Source organism: Glycine soja, chromosome 15 (assembly GCF_004193775.1).
Source record: "Glycine soja cultivar W05 chromosome 15, ASM419377v2, whole genome shotgun sequence".
Lineage (NCBI taxonomy): Eukaryota > Viridiplantae > Streptophyta > Magnoliopsida > Fabales > Fabaceae > Glycine > Glycine soja.
The window spans coordinates 32912522-32936133 of NC_041016.1; the positions used below are offsets into that span (position 1 = coordinate 32912522).

Consider the following 23612-nt stretch of genomic DNA (forward strand, 5'->3'; position numbering starts at 1 on the left):
TTTACTTAAAAGGTGATCATTTTAAGGCGTTGGACCTTAAAAATGACCCATTTTACTTAGTAAGAAATTGAAATGACAAACTTCAAAAACCTATTTTTGTGGACGAGCTTGACTAGGCGAGTTGATTTTAGCCTTAGTTTCACTTTAGTTATTAGTCGATTCAATTAAGAATGAGAGATCGCAAAGAGAAAATGTCCGATTGATTTTCCGCTTTATTTTACTAAAAGATGTTTTTTTTTATTATTATATTATTTTTTACCTCTTTTTGATTTCTAACGTGGTTACGGCACGATCGAACGGTCATAATTTATTTTAACCGAAGTTAACGGATAATACAATTCAAACGTTCGGTGGAAATTTATTTTATTTTTAGGTTACGCGAGAAATGACTTAAATAAAATGGCTTAAGCACGTCAAAAGGGGGTATAATAAGTAAATGAAACAAGAATAGAAATACACAAAACACAATGCGGACCACTACGGGTACATAGAATGAATCGAAAAGCTTGGTTCGAGGTACTTACCCGTTGAAGATCGAAGAACGATGAAGAACGAATGAAGAACGTCGAAGAACGGTCGAAACCTTTGTGAAATTCTTCACGGAAAACGTTACGGAAACGTTTCGGAAGCGCCTCGGCTTAGATTTTCTTCACGGAAACAATTTTTCCAAGCAAATTCGAAAGAGAGAGAAGTGCCTAAGGGGCTGAACCCTTTTCTTCTTCACTTCCTCCCCTATTTATAGCAAAATAGGGGAGGTGGTTGCCGCCCAGCTCGCCCAAGTGGGCCTGGTTGCTATTTGCACCCCCATTTTTACTAAGTACACCCCTCTGCCTTTTTTTTGGTGATTCTTTTTTTGTAAAGTTATGGAAACTTACGAATTTCGTAACGATACTTGTTTTCTTTCTGTAATGTTACGGAACCCTGCGGATTACATAATCATCCCTTTTTTGACTTACGGAATGTTACAGAACCTCACTTAATTGTGCAACGATGCTTCCATTTGATTTCCGGTGTGTCACGGAACCTTACGGATTGTGCATCAATATTTTCTTTTGTTTTTCGGCATGTCCCGAAATTTCACAAATTGCCTAATGATGGGTGCCAAGCACCTCACAAGGACCAAAGAAAGGTCGCATGTCATCAAGCAAAGGTCCCCGGACGAAATTAGGGTATGACAATTTCCATGTCACTCATATGACAATGATGATTAGAAATTTATGCAAAATTGATCATGCATGCATCCATGTGGACACTCATAAAGCTTTGTGGCCATATAAACACTAAGGCTTAGGGTTATTTTTCCCCCGTTCAACTCAACCCAGTGTTTCTAAACAATGCTCTTTTATCAAGTTATGCACACATTCGAGTCCATTCAGGGCTTCAGGAAAAATCTTCATCGCATTCACCCTTTAGGCACACACAATTTTTCCAAAAATCTTTTTATGTTTCGACCCGTGAATTTTCTAAAGAAAACTGACGGTCATTTTCTTTCACAAGCATGTTGGCTTTTAGTTAGTTTTTTTTTAGCTTTTTCTTTCAAGCAATATTTTCAAGAAAATTCTTTTCTTTCTTTTGTGTTAGAAAATGTTTGTAACCCGGGCAAAGTTGGCATTCGAGATTATGCTTTATCGAAAGGAATAAAAAGCGTGCGATTGAAAATACGCAAGACCCCTTATTATTATATTTTTTGGCATTTCAGACAAACCATTGCAAGGTATATACGACAATATGCTAGAGGCGGTAAAATTAGTCAAAATGAGATAACGAATGACTAAAAGCAATAATGTCAAGTTTAGTTTTATCACAATGGAAATAAGAAAATAAAATGAAAGCAATAACACCCAATTCAGTTTTATCACAATGGAAATAACAAAATAAACTGAAAGCAATAACACCCAGTTCAGTTTTATCACAATGGAAATAACAAAATAAACTGAAAGCAATAACACCCAGTTCAGTTTTATCACAATGGAAATAACAAAATTATACTGGAAGCAATAACACCCAGTTTAGTTTTATCACAATGGAAATAACAAAATAAACTGAAAGCAATAATGTCAAATAAAGACAAATAACAAATTTGGACGACCCCGGTCATACGCCTCTGCCTCATTAAGTGAAGAAGTCCAACACGTCAGCCATGTCGTCATCTTGAGCTCCTTCATCACCCCCCAGACCCGCATCTCAAAATCGGTCTCGTCCCCAGGCCAAGCCACCGTGGCCTCGAACTGGTCGGGGGTAGGCCAAGGGAAAGGACTGGGGTCCCGACTCTGCTGGTGCATGTTGTAATGGTAGAACGTCTCATTCAGCTGCACCTGCCCTCTGTGATTAGCCGCCTGCTAGCTAGTTGCGTGATGCATGTACTTGTGCATATGGAGTTCTATCCTCCGCAAGTTGTCGGAGATGGACCTCAGAGATGGTACCTCCTCTAGAGGCGACGGAGGCGCATCTGCAGTTGGCTACTGTTGGTCCTCCTTTGGCTGCTGGGGTGCCTGACCTTGCACCTGCCTGGGCATACAGTATTTATCAATGAAGGCCCTAATTGATGGGAGGTCGGATGAGCTTAGTGGGGGTGACCGCCACTCCATAGAACTAACAGAGGCCTGTAATCAGAGTAGGAAATCCTAGGGCCCTGTTGGACTTCTCTGGGTCCATTGGGTGTCTCGTAGGCGCAATCCTTGCAAACTGGTAAATAACATTAGAGATTAGCTGAGCCACATGTACACTCACCTGTGTCAGTATGGCGTAGATCAGCTGACACTTCAGTAGGGGGAGGTCCGAGTTATGGTCGCTGGGGAGAATGTTGCTAAGCAGCAATGTCATCCAGATTTGTGTGTGAGTGGTCATGCTGGTGCGCATGATCCGCACCCTTCTCCTGCTGCAGTTTGGGCAAAGTCCTACCCCAGCACACACAACAATTGGGTAATAGCCTCTTCATCGAAGCCTGAGGCCTGACTCATCCTCTGACTATACTCTCACTGCTGGCCTTCCTCCAAGATCAATGGATGCCCTAGAAACTGGCTGATGGCATCTCCGTCAAAGGGGATCCACTGGCCCCTCACCCAAGAGCACATGTCTCAGACTCCCTCTTCTATAGGCCAGGCATTAGCATAAAACTCCATGACTATTTCAGGATCGAACTTAGCCATGGGTGATACGTGTGGAGCCCAATGCCTCCGGGCTACCTCCTCCTAGAACTCAGCAAACTCTTAGTCCCTTAGCTGGACTCGTCTCTCTCTAAGGAACGACCAGCCTTTGATGGTCTCAAACCGCTGCTGGTGTTCCGCACTTCGAAACCGGTGTCTATCGAAGTCTATACCGGCATGTGGGGCCGCACTGAAACCTTCTCCAATGGTGTCTTTCTTGGACCTCTTCCCAGGGAGCTTTCTCGGGGCCATCTCTAGGCTGCCTCCTAGTAGCGCTTCTTTAACATCTTGAGTCGGACGCAGGATGATGGTTGATTGATTATGGGCCTAGCACCTGCTCGTACCTACCCCTATAGTAAAATGTGAGACAAACCAAAAAATACCAATATCACCCTTTGCTTACCTTTGTCTTGATTTTGGTGTGACATTGATCACTACTCAAAATGAATCTTCATTTGTCCTCCGACTCATAGGATGACAAGATGCACATGCATGCATGCTCATGATTAGGCAGTTTAAGTGCAAAAATTGAACAAGTGTTATTATGTTCAATTTTACTTAAACGCTTTTACGACACCCTGTAAGTCGGTGAATACGACTAACTTTTGTGAATAAAACTTGTGTAAATTGTATCAAACTCCTTCAATTTATGGTTATTTTGTAGTGTTGTAATTAGTTTTTGTTAAAGATAGGTAATAAATACTTAGTACTTCCATTTTGTGTGTTTAATAATCATTTTCTCTCAATTTCAGGATAATTAGGCAAGTTTTGAAGTGCTGATTTTCACCCTCTCGCTAAGCCAGTTTGTTGGCTTAGCGAGCCATCCGCTAAGCTCAACAATCCTTGGCCAAGTGCGAGGAAGAATCTGGAAGAAGGATGAGCTGTGCATGTTCGCTGAGCGAAGGGTCATCCTGCTAAGCGCACCGCTTCAGTCCATCCGCTGAGCGAGAAAAGCCACGCTAAGCCAAAATCTACTAATGCGCGCTAAGCGATTCAGAATTGTGCTAAGCGCACGAGCACGAACAAAGACACCTGTATAAGCCTGAAATCAGATTTTGGAAGGGGAGTTTGGCCATTTTTCTCAAGGAGCTTCTGCATGTGATGGTTTTCTAGAGAGAGAAGGGAGTTTGGCCTTTTCTTGAAGCTTCTGCATGTCTAGAGAGTTCTAGAGAGAGCAAGGTCCAAGTTCCAGAGAGTTTAAGAGATTTTTTTTTGTGAAGATCTGCAGAGATCAGAGCTTGAAGAGGAAGCCGTCCTGAGAGCTTGAGATGAGTTTGTGAATGATTGTGACGTCCTAGAGGTGGAGGAGACATCCCCACTACTTGTATTTCTGCAATCTTTCATCTGTCTCTTCTCATTGTTGTAAAGGAATCTTCCCAATTATGGAAAGCTAAATCCTCTGTTGGATCTTCCTTGTAGGTACTTGATGTAAATATCTTTGTATCTATTTAATGATGTTTTGTGTGTTCACTGTGCTATCAGAACTTCATTCTACCATGTTTTTGCCTTGATCACGTAGATGCATGTGTTTTTAGGATTATTCAATAGTGGAAACTGGTCTGATTCTTAGAACTTGATAGGATGGGGCTAGTTTGTCGTATTGTCACGAGGGATCGGGGTACGGTAACCTAGCTATTGTATATTTGTCTTAATGCGGTCCTGGCTGAGTTTAGTCCAACAAGAGGAATCTGCGGACGATGCTTGATCAGGATTAGGCTAGACTATCATGAGGAATTGGGGTTTAGCATTTCAGGAGACACCATAGAACACATAAGCATTGTTAAGTAGAGAATATCCTTTTAACATCAGGGACCTATTAGAAAGACCAACGTGTCGTCTATCTGTCTTTACACATCATTACTCACATGATTTTCCTTTTAATAGTTAGTTTACACACCTGTTCATAGTAAACACATCTCTTTTTATACTAGACACCTATTCACTGAAATAACTTTACCAAGTAACACAAGTTCCCCGAGAGTTCGATACTCAGTTCTTTTTATTTGGAAAGTTAATTCGTTTTTAGGTGCCTATTCTTTATTCATTATTCTTTGATTATCTGTGAATATTTGTTCTCAATTCATATTTGTCTTGTCTTGTTGAATTGGATAACCGTTGTTCTATTAGTATTTTGTATGTATAGAATCTCCTACAGGTGGCCTAGTTATTCCTAAGGAAGACAAATCTCTAACCGTTGTATCATGAAGATTTTTATCTCTATTCCACTAATAAATTGTGATTTTGTTGGAGGAGAGCATCACCAGGACAGAAGTTACTTTTATTCTATAAATGACTTTGACCGGAGGCAGGAACCGGCCATGTACAACTATTATGAGAAAGGAAGAGCTCCTGATCTTGAAAGTGTATTAGCAGACTTCATGACATACCAAGCTAGTTCTAAAGGTGACGATTATTCAATGCAACAACAGGGAACTCAGTTTGAAAGGGACTATTCTTCTGCAGATTATCAATGGGAGTCAGAATGACAACCTTATTATCACAATGAAGCAGAAGGATTGTCTAATCTGGATGACTTGTTAATGCAATTCAAAGATACTGTAGATTCAATGCAACAAGTCTTTAAAATAACTGAAACTCAGATTTGCAAGTTGGTAGATGACATGACTAAAGTTGTGGTCAGAAGAGAAGAAAAGGATGAAGTCTCTAGTACTCCAGAATACCTCTGCTTGGCAACTGCTGGCTATGTTGTAGGGACAAATAAAGGTCGATTGGAACTCAGTGTGGAGGATCAGAAAATCTCTTTTGACCTCTTTGAAGCCATGAAACACTCAGATATGGGTGATGCCTGTTTGGAAGAAGAAGAGGTGGAGCAGGAAATAGCATTATCAGCTTCAACCATGGTACTACGATTTCCTTTGGAAAAAGAACCTGGTTATGTGGTAGACTGCTTAGTTTGTGAGGAAGAGCTTGATGATCCAAAAGACAACTCTGTTGGTCATGTGGTTTTTGAAGAATTAAAAAAATTTAGACCAACAGAAAAGCCCAAATCAGAATTAAAAACCCTTCCAGTGCATTTAAAGTATGTGTTCTTGGCCTAGTCTGATAGAGGACAAAGCTAGGCTGATCTTTGGCCTAGTCTTTCGCATGCACATGAACATATGAGCTCTTATTTCTGACCAGATGACTTCTATAGCCCAGTCTAACACTTCTAGACTTGGGTTTCTTGCTCTGATCACAACACTATGTAGAGCCAGAGGGGTTGTCTCTGATAGCCTTACTTTTGAGCGCCTGAGCCCAGTCATTAACTTGGCCTACATCAGGAAGAACTGTTGGAATCCTGAGGATTTAACAGTTTCTATCCAAGGGGCTAGAAGGGCGAGGGCGAGGCCAGTTGAGCTTCCTTCCACTTCTGTAGCTCCTACTTCAGCATCCACTTCAGCAACTCCTTCTGTCCCAGCTTAGACAGATTCTCAGCGCTTTGAAGCCATGCTTCAGAGCATTCATCAGGGACATATCATTTTATTACAGGGTTTACAGGTGGTGGCACCTCCAGGATCTATTCCTTCAGTTGAGTAGTTAAGGGAAATGGTAGCCTGGCCCGGGACCCAACCTTTTCTTCACAGGGAAGATGAAGGTCCCACAACCTAGGTACCGCAACATGTGGAGGATGAGTCATCTAAGGCCACAATCCCAGAGCCATTTGTTATAGGGGAGGAGGCAGGTTAGACACAGGTGAGATAGGTAGCTGCTGCCACTCCTGAGAGATCTCTTGAGGCCACTTCGGAGCCTCCTACACCAGTGGTGGACCTACCCTCACCTCAGCGTACAATAAACCCATCCACTCCTATTCTAGAGATACTAGAGGACCTGACCATACCAGTCCTGGCTATGGACACTTCTCCTCCAACTACTCCAGTACTTCATCTGACAGATGAGGAGGATGTTCAGACACAGGATACCCAGGACCAGTCATAGGAATTCTAAATTCCTGATGATGCTTTTGCTTTTATTATTATTATTATTATTATTATTATGGTTTTAGTACAATATTTCTTTTATGTTTATATACACTGCTAGTTTATTTATGGATAGTTGGTTTGCTCATTCTGAAGCATATGAAACAGTTTGACTTGATTTTGATGATATGGAAGTGAAACACTTTTTATCTTTTTGTGAAATTGGTGTATGATGTGATTTTGAATTGAATGCATGATTGTGATGGAGTTTATGTTTCTTTTCATGAGTTTGAGTAGATGTGCATGTTAGACAAAGAAAGAACAAGAATGTGAACTTGCAATTAGAATTGTTAGTTAGTAGATGGATTGATTGTGAAAGAAAAGCTTGAACCAAAATTAGTGAGAGTGTGAACTTAAACTGTGAGGGAACGACTAGCTGTGAGTAATAATCTTTGCATCAATCTCTGAATTTTAGAATGAAATGTATAAATGAGGACATGATGAAGGCCATGATTGTGCATATACAAGCCTTTTGACCAAAAAGCTTACCTTGAAGTATAATTGTATCAATTGCACCCTTTGTGAGCTCAATGATGTTGTCACAAATTTGAACCATGAACTTAACTAATTATCTCCAGATACCTTGCTTAGATTCTAGGAGAGCATATGGTTCAAGGCAAATTTATCCCAAATTTGGGGGAGTGGAGTTGATTGGGATGTAAAGTAAAAGGTAAAGCATCAGCACACAACAAATAAGTAGTGTGTTAAAAAAAAGAGAGAAAAGAGAAAAAGAAAGCAATCAAAGACAATGTGTGCTGGTGTAATAAGGTCATAAGTCTAGGATTTGTGCTCTCTTAGAATCCTAGAAAAACCAATGAATTTTTGTAGCCAAGCCTCACTACAAGCCTGTGAAAGTCCTTCTGATTCTATTTATACACTTTTGACTTTATGACATGAGAAGAAGTGCAAAGATTGGACCTCTTGCTAGTTGTTATTAATGAATAACTTAAACACTTGTGCGTGAGTGAAACAGTGGCCGTGAGATTGTGGTTTAAGCTACTTTCCTTGATATTTGTCTTATGCCTAACTTCATCTAATTGTACAGGTCACATTTTATTCTTCTCTTTGGATAACTACGTGCCTTGTAAAAGACAAGTGATGAGGGCATTTTGCTTCATTCTATTATCATGCAATCAATAACTTTTGCTGCATACACCTTTGTACATAGTCACTGCATGTTATTGTCACTTGGGGACCAGTGAACTGTTCTTTAATTTCTTGAGGACAAGCAAAACTGTAAATCTGGGGGAGTTGTTAGTCGGTGAATATGACTAAATTTTGTGAATAAAACTTGTGTAAATTGTATCAAACTCCTCTAATTTATGGTTATTTTTTCGTGTTGTAATTACTTTTTGTTAAAGATAGGTAATAAATACTTAGTACTTCCATTTTGTGTGTTTAATAATCATTTTCTCTCAATTTCAGGATAATTAGGCAAGTTTTGAAGTGCTGATTTTCACCCTTTCGCTAAGCCAGTTTGCTGGCTTAGCGAGCCATCCGCTGAGCACAACAATCCTTGGCTAAGCACGAGGAAGAATCTGGAAGAAGGATGAGTTGTGCATGCTCGCTGAGCGAAGGGTCATCCCGCTAAGCGCACCGCTTCAGTCCATTCACTGAGCAAGAAAAGCCACGCTAAGCCAAAATCCACTAATGTGCGCTAAGCGGTTCAGAATTACGCTAAGCGCACGAGCACGAACAAACCCACCTATATAAGCCTGAAATCAGATTTTGGAAGGGGATTTTGGCCATTTTTCTCAAGGAGCTTCTGCATGTGATGGTTTTCTAGAGAGAGAAGGGAGTTTGGCCATTTCTTGAAGCTTCTGCATGTCTAGAGAGTTCTAGAGAGAGCAAGGTCCAAGTTCCAGAGAGTTTGAGAGATTTTGTTGTGTGAAGATCTGCAGAGACCAGAGCTTGAAGAGGAAGTCGTCCTGAGAGCTTGAGATGAGTTTGTGAGTGATTGTGAGGTCCTAGAGGTGGAGGAGACATCCCCATTACTTGTATTTCTGCAATCTTTCATCTTTCTCTTCTCGTTGTTGTAAAGGAAGCTTCCCAGTTATGGAAAGCTAAATCCTCTATTGGATCTTCCTTGTAGGTACTTGATGTAAATATATTTTTATCTATTTAATGATGTTTTGTGTGTTCACTATGCTATCAAAACTTCATTCTACCATGCTTTTGCCTTGATCATGTAGATGAATGTGTTTTTAGGATCATTCAACAGTGGAAACTGGTCTGATTCTTAGAACTTGATTGGACGGGGCTAGTTTGTCGTATTGTCACGAGGGATCAGGGTACGGTAACCTAGCTGTTGTATGTTTGTCTTAATATGGTCTTGGCTGAGTTTAGTCCAACAAGAGGAATCTGTGGACAATGCTTGATCAGGATTAGGCTAGACTATCATGAGGAATCGGGGTTTAGCATTTCAGGAGACACCATAGAACACATAAGCATTTTTAAGTAGAGAATATCCTTTTAACATCAGGCACCTATTAGGAAGACAAACGTGTCGTCTATCTGTCTTTACACATCATTACTCACGTGATTTTCCTTTTAATAGTTAGTTTACACACTTGTTCATAGTAAACACATCTCTTTTTATACTAGACACCTATTCGCTGAAATAGCTTTACCAAGTAACACAAGTTCCCCAAGAGTTGGATACTCGGTTCTTACTGTTTTATACTACTTGCGTGATCCGATGCAATAGCTGAAAGCGAACACACCCTATGGATTTGAGCCAATTCATGGCTCAGGATTCAAAAACGAGAGTGTGTACTCTAAAACAATAAAAGACACTACACAAGGAGTTGAAATGTAAATCATCAATCCAATGTTTATTAAATGTTGCGATTATGGTTTACAAAAGATTGGAAAACTTCAGATATCCCCTATGAGCTTTTTTTTTTGGGGGGGTGATGCAATCCTCCCTAGGAAAGGACCAGTTACCAGAGCCATGAGCAAGAGGCTCCAAGAGGATTGGGCTAGAGTTGATAAAGAAGGCCTTAGGGTTCTCATGAACCTTAGGGTAGATTTTTGAGCCCATGGGCCAAGGTTGGGTCCACTCTTCTTTGTAAATAGTAGAATAGGTTGTTTTCTTATTTTGGGCCTTGTATTTTGGCCATTCTAGTAGTATAGGGTTTTAGCCTTGTATTTCAGGGCATTTTGAGTAGTCTTTGTAGTAGGATTTTTTTTGTATTTTCATGTTTTTTTGTCATGGGGGTGAGCTTAGCTATTATAGGGGTGTGTAGCTAAGCTCTAGCTTCTCAAGGAAGCTTCTCAAGGAGGTGAGCTTAGTTTTTAGATGGGTGTGTGAAGCTAAGCTCTAGCTTCTCAAGGAAGCTTCTCAAGGAGGTGAGCTTAGTTTTTAGATGGGTGTGTGTAGCTAAACTCTAGCTTCTCAAGGAAGTTTTCTCAAAGAAACTTCTCAAGGAAGTTTTCTTAAGAAAGCTTCTCAAGGAAGTTTTCTTAAGAAAGCTTCTCAAGGAAGCTACATAGTCTATAAATAGAAGCATGTGTAACACTTGTTGTAACTTTGATGAATGAAAGTCTTATGAGATACACTTCAAAGTTCCACTTCTTTCCTTCTTTTATTCCTTCAATTTCGTGCTCCCCCCTTCTCTCTTTCTTTTCCTCCATTAAAGCATCCTCTTCAAGCTTCTTATCCAAGGCAATTCTTGGTGGTGAAGCTCCTTCTTCCTTGGCTTATTCCCTAGTGGATGGTGCCTCCCCTATCCTCTTCTCCTTTGCCTTCCGCTGCATCTCCATGGTGAAAAATCACCATTGAAGGACCTCATTGAAGCTCAAAGATCCAGCCTCCATAGAAGCTCCACAAGCAAGCTTCCATCAAGTGGTAATCAGAGCACAAGAGCTTCAAGTAGGTGCTCCTTAAACCTCCATTAATTTTTTTGCTTTACCTTCTCTGCCATTGTTGTTTCTTCATTTTTCTCCATGTATCTCCTCACATGTCTTGTTCTAAATGTTGTTAACATGATTCTTTAGAGTTTCCACCGATTAAACTTGCTATAGAAGTTAGATTTGATTTTCTATGGTTCAAATTTCTTGTTCTTGTTCTTGAACCATGAATTGTGTTGAGTTTAGGTTCCTTTGAGTTTTGTCTTGTTATTTTTTGTGGCTGAAACCTAAACCATAAAATTCTTACAAAAATATTAAAGTAGAAGAAAACCTCAAAAATCTAGAGTGACTTGTTCACCTATTGTAGTTTTGTCATAGAAGTCATGTCTAGTCATGAAACTTGTCACATAAGATTTCTTATGTTGTGCTGAATTTTATTTTCTTGTTTCTTTGTCTAACTCATTTGTTCATGAGTGTATGAAATTATTTTAGCCTATTATTTGATTTGAGTCAAATCTTTCATGTTAATTAGTCCTTAACATGTTCATGCAAAATTCTTAGAGAGTCTTTGATTGTGAACCTTTTCTTGAACTTTTAGGTTTCTTTATGATTGTGTCTATTGTGAATTTGAGTTTTGGTGATTGAATTGCTGGCTGAAATGTTGATCCTAAGTGAATATTGAACTCCGAAAACTGTGGTAAACAATCCTAGTGAGTTCAACATACATAGGAAGGTTGAAAGTAAGCCCAAGGCAATCAATATACCATGCTTAAAGAAACAAATCGCTGGTGCTGGCAGCTTGGGCATACAAACTTGTAAAAATTACTGAGAATTGGTTACTTCGAATTTTGAGCTGAAATTTTTACTGAATTTTCTAGACATCTGGAAAAAAGTTATAAAAAAAGAAACAAGTGATTTGGATAAAAGGAAAAAATACGAAAAATCGCACAAGTTGGCAGGAAAATCAGTATCCAGAAAAAAAAGGTGAAAGGGAAGGGTGCTTGTTGTTTTGGCTCAAAATTTATTCTATAATTGGAAATTTCAATTCAAAATTAGTGTGAAGACAAGTGCCAAAGCTAGAGTTTTGTTGAGTCTTTTTTTTTTCAGTTTTTTTTACTCTACTCTAGAGCCATTCTAAGTTTCTCTTTGAGTCCTAGCTTGCTTCTATGTCCTTTTCATTGCTTTAATTGTTGAATAATCCTTGAAAAATTGTCTTGTTAAAACTCCATTGGTTTAGCTTTTATTTCATTTTTTTTTGGTCTTTGGTTATTGCTTGTCTCTTTGTTTCCTTGTTTGTGGGTTGCCATATAGGGAATTGGAAGGAGGATTGGTGCCATCCCTTGAAGAATTTGAGTCCAGAAGCAAGGGGCCAACCACCTTAAGAGCTATTGGACTAAGAAGCACTCCAAATTGAGTGAATCACCAAAGAGAGAACAACCACCAAAATTGAGGACCGTTTTGTAATTTTGTAATTTGCAATTTACTTACCTTCATTGATTTCAAGTTTTTGTAACAAAAAGGCCTTTCATTGGAAGTGTGTTGGGAGCCTCCAATAGGTTACCAAACTTCCATTTGTGTGTAATAATTTTAGGCAATTTTTGCTTAGGATAGTGAGTGCTTTGTTGGGAACCTTGAATGTGGTCATCCAAACACTCTTAGGATTCACCTAGTTTACATTTCTTGCTTACTTTCATAGCTTATTTCTTTTACCTTCCATTGTCAAATCGCCTAGATAGCTTGCATTTTACCAATTAGTTTTTTTTTACCTTATCTTTCACACCTCTTTTAGTGTTTATTTTGGCTAGTTTCAACCATAGTTTCTTTTACCTTTTGTTTTCAAACCTCCAACAAGAAAGAACCACAACTTAGAAACCAACATGAGTCATCATTCAACTAGTGTTAATGATGAGGGTACTAGTCATAAGGACCCTCTATCTAGAATCTTAGATGAGTTGAGTTCTCTCAAGTTATGGAAAGAAAAACAAGAGAGAAAAGAAAAAGGAAAAAAAAGAGTGGAAGAAACAAGTCAAGATGAAAGAGAGAAAATAAGAGAGGAAGAAAGAAGAAAAATAATAAAAGAAATGAAAAGAGAAAAACATGCCTCCTATAGTAGTCATGACTCTTGCAAGAGTTTAAGTGAAGAACTTAGCGACTATTATAGAGGGCGCCATAGTTCACATACTAAACATCACTCCCAAAGAAGGGAAAGGGATAGAAGGCCTCAAGAGGTTAACATTAGTCTTCCATATTTCCATGGAAAAGATAATGTTGAGGCCTACTTAGATTGGGAAATGAAGGTTGAACAACTCTTTGCTTGCCATCATATTAGCGAAGAGAGAAAAGTTCCATTGGCTACCCTTAGCTTTCAAGGGTATGCCCTCTATTGGTGGACTTCCCTTGTTAGGGAACGAAGGATTCATGGGGATCCTCCAGTAGAGTATTGGAATGATCTTAAGAGTGCCCTTAGGAAGAGGCACATTCCTCCCTACTATGAAAGGGAGCTTATGGACAAGCTCCAAAGGCTTAAACAAGGGAGTATGAGTATTGAAGAATACAGACAACAAATGGAACTACTCTTTTTAAGAGCTGGACTTAGGGAGGAGGAAAGGACAAGCATAGCGAGGTTCCTTAGTGGGCTTAATATGGAAGTAAGGGACAAGGTTGAACTCCTTCCATATAGGGACCTAGATGAACTAGTCCAACTTTGTATAAGAGTGGAACAACAACTAAAAAGAAAGCCTTCTTCAAAATCTTATGGCTTTCACTCTTATCCAAGGAAGGACCAAGCCCAAGGAGTTTTGGGGGCTACACCTTCAAAACCCAAGGAAGAAAAGGGTAAGACCATAGAGAAATACACCCCTAAGACTAGTTCCCAAGAAAGGACTAGCAACATTAAATGCTTCAAATGTCTTGGGAGAGGTCACATTGCCTCTCAATGCCCCACCAAGAAAACCATGATTATGAGGGGTCAAGACATTTATAGTAGTCAAGAGGAAACTACTTCTTGCCCTTCCTCTAGTGGAAGTGAAGATGAAGTAAGGGGTGAAGAGTCTAGTGAGGAAGTCTACCCCCATGAAGAAGGTGACCTCTTAATGGTTAGAAGGCTCCTTGGAGGTCAATCTTGTGATCTATCTCAATCCCAAAGAGAGAACATATTTCATACAAGATGCAAAATTTTAGATAAAACTTGTTCTCTCATTGTGGATAGTGGATCTTGTTGCAATTGTTGTAGCACAAGATTAGTTTCCAAGTTGAACCTCACTATCATTCCCCACCCAAAACCTTATAAACTTCAATGGCTCAATGAGCAAGGGGAAATGATAGTTAACCAACAAGTGAAGGTACCTTTCTCCATTGGGACATATAAGGATGAAGTTAATTGTGATATAGTTCCCATGGAGGCAGGACATATTCTTTTAGGAAGGCCGTGGCAATTTGATAGGAAGATCATTTACAATGGCCTAACTAATGAGATTACCCTCACCCATCTTGGCACTAAATTTGTGTTGCATCCTCAAACACCTTCACAGGTGGCCAGAGATCAACTAACTATGAAAGATAAGAGGGATGAGGAAGAAAAACTAGAAAAACAAAATAAAAAGAAGGATAGTAAGGCCTTGTCTTCAAAGGCCAAGGGGAAGGAAAAAGAGGAAAAGGATTCCTCCAAGAAGATTGTTAAGAAGGAAAATCATTTTGCAACAAAAGGTGATATTAAAAGAGCACTCCTTCTTAAACAATTTTTCTACCTTTTCCTATCAAGGGAAACATCCCTTAGCACTGCCACAATTCCTACATTTGAGACCATACCCCCAAAGGTCCAAGAACTCTTACATGAATTTGGTGATATATTTCCCAAAGAGATACCCCCTGGGCTACCTCCTTTAAGGGGAATAGAACACCAAATAGATTTAGTCCCAGGAGCAAGCCTTCCTAATAGGCCAGCCTATAGGACTAATCCTCAGGAGACTAAGGAGATAGAGTCTCAGGTAAAAGAATTGTTGAAGAAGGGCTAGGTCCAAGAGAGCCTAAGCCCATGTGCTGTGCCAGTGTTGTTGGTGCCCAAAAAGGATGGTACGTGGAGAATGTGTACAGATTGCAGGGCCATCAACAACATCACTGTAAAGTATAGGCACCCCATTCCTAGACTTGATGATTTGCTTGATGAGTTGCATGGTGCCAATATCTTTTCAAAAATTGATCTTAAAAGTGGGTATCACCAAATCAGGATGAAAAAGGGTGATGAGTGGAAAACTGCTTTCAAGACCAAGTTTGGTTTGTATGAATGGCTAGTGATGCCTTTTGGGCTCACTAATGCACCAAGCACCTTTATGAGGCTTATGCATCATGTCTTAAGGGATTTCATAGGTAGATTTGTAGTTGTTTATTTTGATGATATTTTAGTGTACAGTAGGAGCCTAGATGATCACTTAGGACATCTCAGGCAAGTTCTTTCAGTCCTTAGGAAAAACACCCTCTATGCAAATATAGAGAAGTGTACTTTTTGTGTAGATAATATAGTTTTCTTAGGGTTTGTAGTTGGTAGAAATGGGGTCCAAGTGGACCCTGAGAAAATCAAGGCCATCCAAGAATGGCCCACCCCAAAAAGTGTGGGAGATATTAGGAGCTTCCATGGGTTGGCAAGCTTCTATAGAAGGTTCGTTCCTAATTTCTCTACAATTGCATCACCTCTCAATGAGCTAGTGAAGAAGAATGTGGCATTTACCTGGGTGAAAAACAAGAGCAAGCCTTTGCTTTGCTCAAAGAAAAGCTTACTAAGGCACCTGTTCTAGCTCTTCTTGACTTTTCTAAAACTTTTGAGCTAGAATGTGATGCTTCTGGAGTGGGAGTTGGAGCTGTTTTGTTGCAAGGTGGGCACCCTATTGCTTATTTTAGTGAAAAACTTCATGGTGCGACCCTTAACTACCCCACCTATGATAAAGAGCTTTATGCCTTAATAAAAGCACTCAGAACTTGGGAACATTACCTTGTTTCCAAGGAATTTGTCATTCATAGTGATCATCAATCACTTAAGTTCATTAGAGTGCAAAGCAAGTTAAACAAAAGGCATGCAAAATGGGTAGAGTACCTAGAGCAATTTCCATATGTTATCAAATACAAAAAGGGAAAAACAAATGTGGTAGCTGATGCCCTCTCTAGGAGACACACATTGTTTTGCTCACTAGGAGCTCAAATTTTAGGATTTGATAACATTAGGGATTTGTATGCTTTAGATGAACATTTCTCTCCCATTTACAAGAGTTGTGGGAAAAAGGCCCAAGATGGATACTATTTGGCTGAGGGGTATTTGTTCAAAGAGGGAAAGCTTTGCATACCCCAAGGAACCATCAGGAAATTACTTGTGAAGGAGAGCCATGAGGGTGGGCTCATGGGCCACTTTGGGATAGACAAGACCCTTGTCTTACTCAAAGAAAAGTTCTATTGGCCCCATATGAAGAAAGATGTCCATAAGCATTGCACTAGGTGTGTGGCTTGTTTACAAGCCAAGTCTAGGGTGATGCCTCATGGGCTATACACACCTTTACCCATTCCATCTGCACCTTGGGTAGACATTAGTATGGACTTTGTCCTTGGGCTCCCTAGAACCCAAAGAGGTGTAGACTCTATCTTTGTAGTGGTGGATAGGTTTAGCAAGATGGCACACTTTATACCATGCCACAAGGTGGATGATGCTTCCCATATCTCAAAACTCTTTTTTAGGGAAGTTGTGAGACTCCATGGTTTGCCTAGGACCATTGTGTCAGATAGAGATGCTAAGTTCCTTAGCCAGTTCTGGAAAACATTATGGGCTAAGCTAGGAACTAAGCTTCTTTTCTCTACCACTTGTCATCCACAAACTGATGGGCAAACAGAGGTAGTGAATAGGTCTTTATCCACTCTTTTAAGGGCTCTTCTAAAAGGCAACCATAAGTCTTGGGATGAGTATCTTCCTCATGTAGAATTTGCCTACAATAGAGGGGTTCATAGAACCACCAAGCAATCCCCTTTTGAGGTTGTCTATGGGTTCAATCCCTTAACACCCTTAGACCTCATTCCCCTCCCACTTGACACTTCTTTTATACATAAAGAAGGGGAATCTAGGTTAGAGTTTGTAAAGAAGTTGCATGAGAGGGTTAAGACCCAAATAGAGAACCAAACAAAGGTGTATTCAACTAAGGGCAATAGAGGAAGAAAGGAGCTAGTTCTTAATGAGGGGGACTGGGTTTGGCTCCATCTTAGGAAGGAAAGATTCCCTACTAAAAGGAAATCCAAGCTTAGCCCAAGAGGGGATGGACCTTTTCAGGTCTTGGAGAGGATCAATAATAATGCCTATAGGTTGGACCTCCCAAGAGAGTATGGAGTCAGCACCACTTTTAATATTTATGATTTAATTCCTTTTGCAGGTGGAGCTGATATAGAGGAAGAGGAACCAACAGATTTGAGGTCAAATCCTCTTCAAGGGGGAGGGGATGATGCAATCCTCCCTAGGAAAGGACCAGTTACCAGAGCCATGAGCAAGAGGCTCCAAGAGGATTGGGCTAGAGTTGATAAAGAAGGCCTTAGGGTTCTCATGAACCTTAGGGTAGATTTTTGAGCCCATGGGCCAAGGTTGGGTCCACTCTTCTTTGTAAATAGTAGAATAGGTTGTTTTCTTATTTTGGGCCTTGTATTTTGGCCATTCTAGTAGTATAAGGTTTTAGCCTTGTATTTCAGGGCATTTTGAGTAGTCTTTGTAGTAGGATTTTTTTTATATTTTCATGTTTTTTTGTCATGGGGGTGAGCTTAGCTATTATAGGGGTGTGTAGCTAAGCTCTAGCTCCTCAAGAAAGCTTCTCAAGGAGGTGAGCTTAGTTTTTAGATGGGTGTGTGTAGCTAAGCTCTAGCTTCTCAAGGAAGCTTCTCAAGGAGGTGAGCTTAGTTTTTAGATGGGTGTGTGTAGCTAAACTCTAGCTTCTCAAGGAAGTTTTCTCAAAGAAACTTCTCAAGGAAGTTTTCTTAAGAAAGCTTCTCAAGGAAGTTTTCTTAAGAAAGATTCTCAAGGAAGCTACCTAGTCTATAAATAAAAGCATGTGTAACACTTGTTGTAACTTTGATGAATGAAAGTCTTATGAGATACACTTCAAAGTTCCACTTCTTTCCTTCTTTTATTCCTTCAATTTCGTGCTCCCCCCTTCTCTCTTTCTTTTCCTCCATTAAAGCATCCTCTTCAAGCTTCTTATCCAAGGCAATTCTTGGTGGTGAAGCTCCTTCTTCCTTGGCTTATTCCCTAGTGGATGGTGCCTCCCCTATCCTCTTCTCCTTTGCCTTCCGCTGCATCTCCATGGTGAAAAATCACCATTGAAGGACCTCATTGAAGCTCAAAGATCCAGCCTCCATAGAAGCTCCACAAGCAAGCTTCCATCAGGGGGGGGGGGACAAATAACGTATTGAACCATCTAGCTGCCCCAAGTGCTAAGCAAAATATCATTTGACGACATCAGAATTCACGAGCGAAGGCATTTCTTCGTCGTCCATGTTGGCAAGCACCAATGCTCCACCTAAAAAGGCCTTCTTAACGATGAAAGACCCTTCGTAGTTTGGAGCCCATTTTCCTCTATGGTCCTTCACGGCGTGGGATACCTTTTTTAAGACAAGATCCCCTTCGTTGAACTTGCATGGGTGTACCTTGTTGTCGAATGTGTTCTTCACCCATCTTTGATATAAATGCCTCATGGCTGCCAATCTCTTACCTTCTATAAGATTGAGCTGATCAAAGCGTGCTTGGGCCAATTTTGACTCTTTCAACCTAGACTCTACCAGAATTCTTAAAGATGGGACTTCTACTTCAAACGGCAACACGGCTTCCATCCCGTACACTAACAAAAATGGGGTTGCCCCAGTTGATGTGCATACTGAGTTTTGATAACCATACAACACGAAAGAGAGTATCTCATGCCAATCCTTGTATGACATGGTCATCATCTGAATGATCTTCTTGATGTTTTTATTTTCCGCCTTAACTATCCCATTCATCTTGGGCCTATAAGGCGTGGAATTGTGATGTTGGATTTCGAAATCCTCACACATCTCTTTCATCATTTTGTTGTTCAGATTGGTGGCATTGTCAGTGATAATCTTCCTAGGCAACCCGTACTGGCAGATTATCTCCTTTTTTATGAACCTAACCACCACGCTCCTTGTTACATTGGCATATGAAGCCGCTTCAACCCATTTGTTGAAGTAGTCAATGGCGACCAAGATGAAGGGATGTTCGTTTGAAGCCTTAGGCTCAATAGCTCCAATCACATTTATTCCCCACATAGAGAAGGGCCATGGCGCTGCCAATACGTTCAAAGGCATGGGCGGAGCATTTACATTATCCGCGAATGCCTGACACTTGTGGCATTTTCTCACATGGATACAATAGTCATTTTCCATGGTGAGTTGGTAATACCCTGCCCTCAGAATCTTTCGGGTCATGGCATGTCCATTGGCATGCGTCCCAAAGGACCCCTCATGCACCTCCACGAGCATCTGTTCGGTCTCTTTTGCATCCACACATTGGAGCAAGACCATATCATGATTTCGCTTGTATAGTATACCTCTACTTTAAAAAAAAGCCAACTACTAATCTTCGCAATGTCCTCTTGTCGTTGTCGGAAGCCTCCTATGGTTACTCCTTGTCCTCGACGTATCGCTTAATGTCAAAGTACCACGGTTTACCATCTTGCTCCTCTTCTATCAAGTAGCAATGTGCGGGCTTGCTGCATCTAAACTCGATATATGACAAGTCTGCATGCGGGGTTAGCTGAAACATGGATGCTAGAGTAGCAAGCGCATCAGCCATTTGATTCTCCTCTCTGGGAATGTGGTGGAAGGAGATATCATCGAAGAAATGCATCAGTTTCTTGATGTAGGCCTGATAAGGTATCAGTTTCTTGAGCAATTTGACGTTGAGGTTAATTGCTGCTTGGATCCCAAGGGCGCATGCCTCATATTCAGCCATGTTATTCGTGCAATTGAAGACTAACCTTGCCGTCAAGGGTATGCATTGATTGTCGGGAGTGACCAAAACTGCCCCAACTCCATGGCCTAAGGCGTTGAATGCGCCATCGAACCACACGATCCACTTATCCCTATCTTCATGCTCCTTCTCTTCCTCGAACAAGGCCATGATGTCCTCATCCTGGAATTCAGGGTGCATGGGTTGGTAGTCATTGAGCGGCTATTGAGCTAGATAGTTTGCCAAGGCGCTTCCCTTTATTGCCTTTTGAGTGACATAAACAATGTCAAACTCAGACAGCTGAACCTGCCACCAAGCGATCCGTCCAGTGAGAGCGGGTTTCTCGAAAATGTACTTGACTAGGTCTATCTTGGATACCAACCAAGTGGTGTGGCTTAGCATGTACTGCCTTAGACGATGGGCTGCCCACATCAAGGCACAACACGTCCTTTCAAGCAGAGAGTAATTCATCTCACAAGCAGTGAACTTTTTGCTCAAGTAGTAGACAGCCCGTTCCCTCTTTCCGGAATCGTCATGTTGCCCCAGCATACACCCCATGGACTCATCCAACACTGTCATGTATAGGATAAGAGGCCTCCCGAGCACCGATGGCATGAGCACAAGAGGATTCATAAGGCATTTCTTGATCCTTCTGAATGCCACTTGACAGTCTTCATTCCACCGGACGGACTGATTCTTATGCAAAAGCTTAAAGAGAGGCTCATAAGTGGCGATCAGTTGCGATATGAGCCTTGCTATATAATTTAGGCGTCCCAAGAAACCTCGGACCTGCTTTTCTATGCGTGGTTCAGGCATTTCAAGGATGGTCTTCACCTTGTCGGGATCCACCTCTATCCCTTTCTGGCTTACGATGAAGCTGAGTAATTTTCCCGACTTGACCTCGAAGGTGCACTTGGTGGGATTCAATCTTAACTGGTACTTGCGCAATCTCTTGAACAACTTCTACAAGTTGATGAGATGTTCCTCCATGGTTCTAGACTTGGCAATCATGTCATCCACGTAGACTTCAATCTCTTTGTGCATCATATCGTGGAATAATGCTACCATAGCCTGCTCATAGGTTGCCCCAATGTTTTTGAGCCCAAAGGACATCACCTTGTAACAGAACGTTCCCCACAGGGTGACGAACATAGTCTTCTCCATGTCCTTCGGTGCCATCTTTATCTGATTGTAACCCGAGAACCCGTCCATGAAGGAAAACAAAGCGAAATTGGTTGTGTTATCCATAAGGACATCGATGTGCGGTAAAGGAAAGTTACCTTCCCATCTTTCTTAGGGACTGGCACAATGTTGGCTACCCATTCGAGGTATTGAGCCACAACCAAAAAGCCAGCGTCAAACTGCTTTTTCACCTCTTCTTTGATCTTCAAGGACATCTTGGGCTTCATCCTTCATAGTTTTTGTTTTACCGGGGAGCAACCGGGATTTAGAGGTAACTGATGTTGTACAATGTCGGGGTTTAAGCCGGTCATATCTTGGTACGACCAAGCGAAGATATCTTGGTAGTTTCATAGCAAAAGCCTATACTATCATGGAGCTCGGCCTTAGATCTAACACTTTGAAAGGCAGCTTGTCCAATGTACTCTTGGGCATGACATTAAGCGATGAGCCATTGTTGATGAGTACCTTAGCCACAATGTGGTTCATACACTTGACGGACACATGCAAGGCCCTATTATGTCCTCGCTCCTTGAAGGGTATCTCCTCATCGGCGAAGGTGAGGTAATTATTGGCAATAATGTTGTTGACGATGCCCTCGAAGCCCTCCACAGAGATATCTTGGGCCACATGAGCTTTATTTAATACCTTAACCAGCAATGCTCGATGAGGCTCGGAACTTATGAGTAGCTCCAACAGGGAGACCCTAGCTGGGGTCTTGTTGAGCTGTTCAATTACTTTGAATTCGCTTTGTTGAATGATCCGAAGGAACTCATTCGCTTCTTCAACGAATACCTTCTTTCCGCTGAAGTCTCCTTCCTTCTCAGCGAATCTCCCGGTCGGGACATCCTTATCCAGAATGGGGCTTACTTTGTCACTCTCTTCCATGCCCACCTTCACTTTTCCCTTGGCGTCCTTGGATCGCACCAATGGGTCAGGTGACATGAAGACACACCCACTATGGGTCACACCGCTTATGCTGGTGATGTTAGTAACTTTGGTAGAGCATAGGTCACCCTCGACGGCCCCGTCCTTCTTTCATTTGGCTTTTGAGGGGTGTACCTCCATGGGACCGCCTTGTTGGTTCTGTAAGGGAATGAGACAAGCTTGCTACCTGGGATAGGTTGAGAGCCTCGGGATTTTTGGGAGGCAACATCTCTGGTGAAGTGTATCACCAAAGGTTTGGGTTTGCTTGGGCTTTTGTCTGTCGATTGCATATACACATGTTGCTCTCCCTTGCTTGCAACACCAATTTCAAATCGGCCTTGGTCATCATTCACTGTAATAGCTCCTCTGCCTTTAAAATGTTTCTATGTCATGCGATGCACCTGGATGCATCAAATAGGAATCCCCCTTTTGCACATCAAAGGAAACCATGCCCGCTTCTTGCAGTGCCTCAGATATAAACCTCCTAGAGGTTACCACGTCCTTCATTTGCTTCGGCCTCTGCAGTTCGCACTCCTCTATTGCATTTACTGCTGATCCTCCGTGATTGACAAGTAGATTTGTCTTTACATTTGGGTCGTCTTCTTGGAATGTTAGCCACCCCGTGTCGATCAAGCTTTGGACTTTATGCTTGAGGGCCACACACTGTTCAATCGAATGACCCGGGGTACCCCCATGATACGCGCAGGTTACGTTAGGGTTGTACCACTGAGGGAAAGGAGACTAGTAAATCCTTCTGGGGGTCACCACCGCCATTTGGTTGGCGATCAAAGATGGCAACAAGTCCCCGTACGACATCGGAATCGGGGTGAACTCCGAAAGCTTCTTCACTAGAGGGTTACTCCTCGGATTGGCACTCGTGCTAGGGTTGGAATTGTCGGCGGGGTGAGGTTGCATGGGATCCGAGCTTTGAGCTGGAGCCCTTTGTGGCTGAGTGGTTGTCCTTTGCTGGATGGGCACCACTTGTGCTGCTAAGTCCCTCCATCATTGGGCGTACTCCTTAAATGATTCATGCTCCCACTTGCTCATATTCTGCATCTGGGTTCTGTCGGGAGGCATGTCAGTGTTATATTGGTACTTCCTAATGAAAGCAGTAATCAAATCTTTCCACGAGCGGATGCAGGAAGCTTCTAGATTGGTATACCAGATGACCGTTGCTCCAGCCAAACTATCTTGGAAGAAATGCATCAATAGTTTCTCGTCCTTAGAATATGCCCCCATTTTTCGGCAATACATCTTCAAGTGATTTTTGGGGCAAGTGGTCCCCTTGTATCTATCAAAATCTGGTACCTTGAATTTTGGAGGGATGACGACATCCGGTACCAAACAGAAATTTGTCATGTCAACGAAAGGATAATCACCAAACCCTTCGACAGCTCTTAATCTCTCTTCGATGTGATCAAGTTTCTCTCTTTCTTCCACAGCCGGAGGTGGCCCCCCTATGGAGAAATGCAGCGGTTGTAGAGGGCGGGGTTGAGATCCTCCCGTGGTATTGGGTTGAGGCATAGCATTGAACATCGGCCCCTCGGCGGT

At 41.5% G+C, this 23612-nt stretch overlaps 1 protein-coding gene across 1 annotated transcript; it reads right to left on the reverse strand.

Annotated features, from left to right (window-relative positions):
• Positions 1 to 19625: 19625 nt before the first annotated feature.
• LOC114386072 lies at positions 19626 to 20156 on the reverse strand. The gene has a single exon (XM_028346078.1). The coding sequence runs from the start codon at positions 20154 to 20156 to the stop codon at positions 19626 to 19628; it is 531 nt and encodes a 176-aa protein (XP_028201879.1).
• Between the last annotated feature and the right edge of the window lie 3456 nt (positions 20157 to 23612).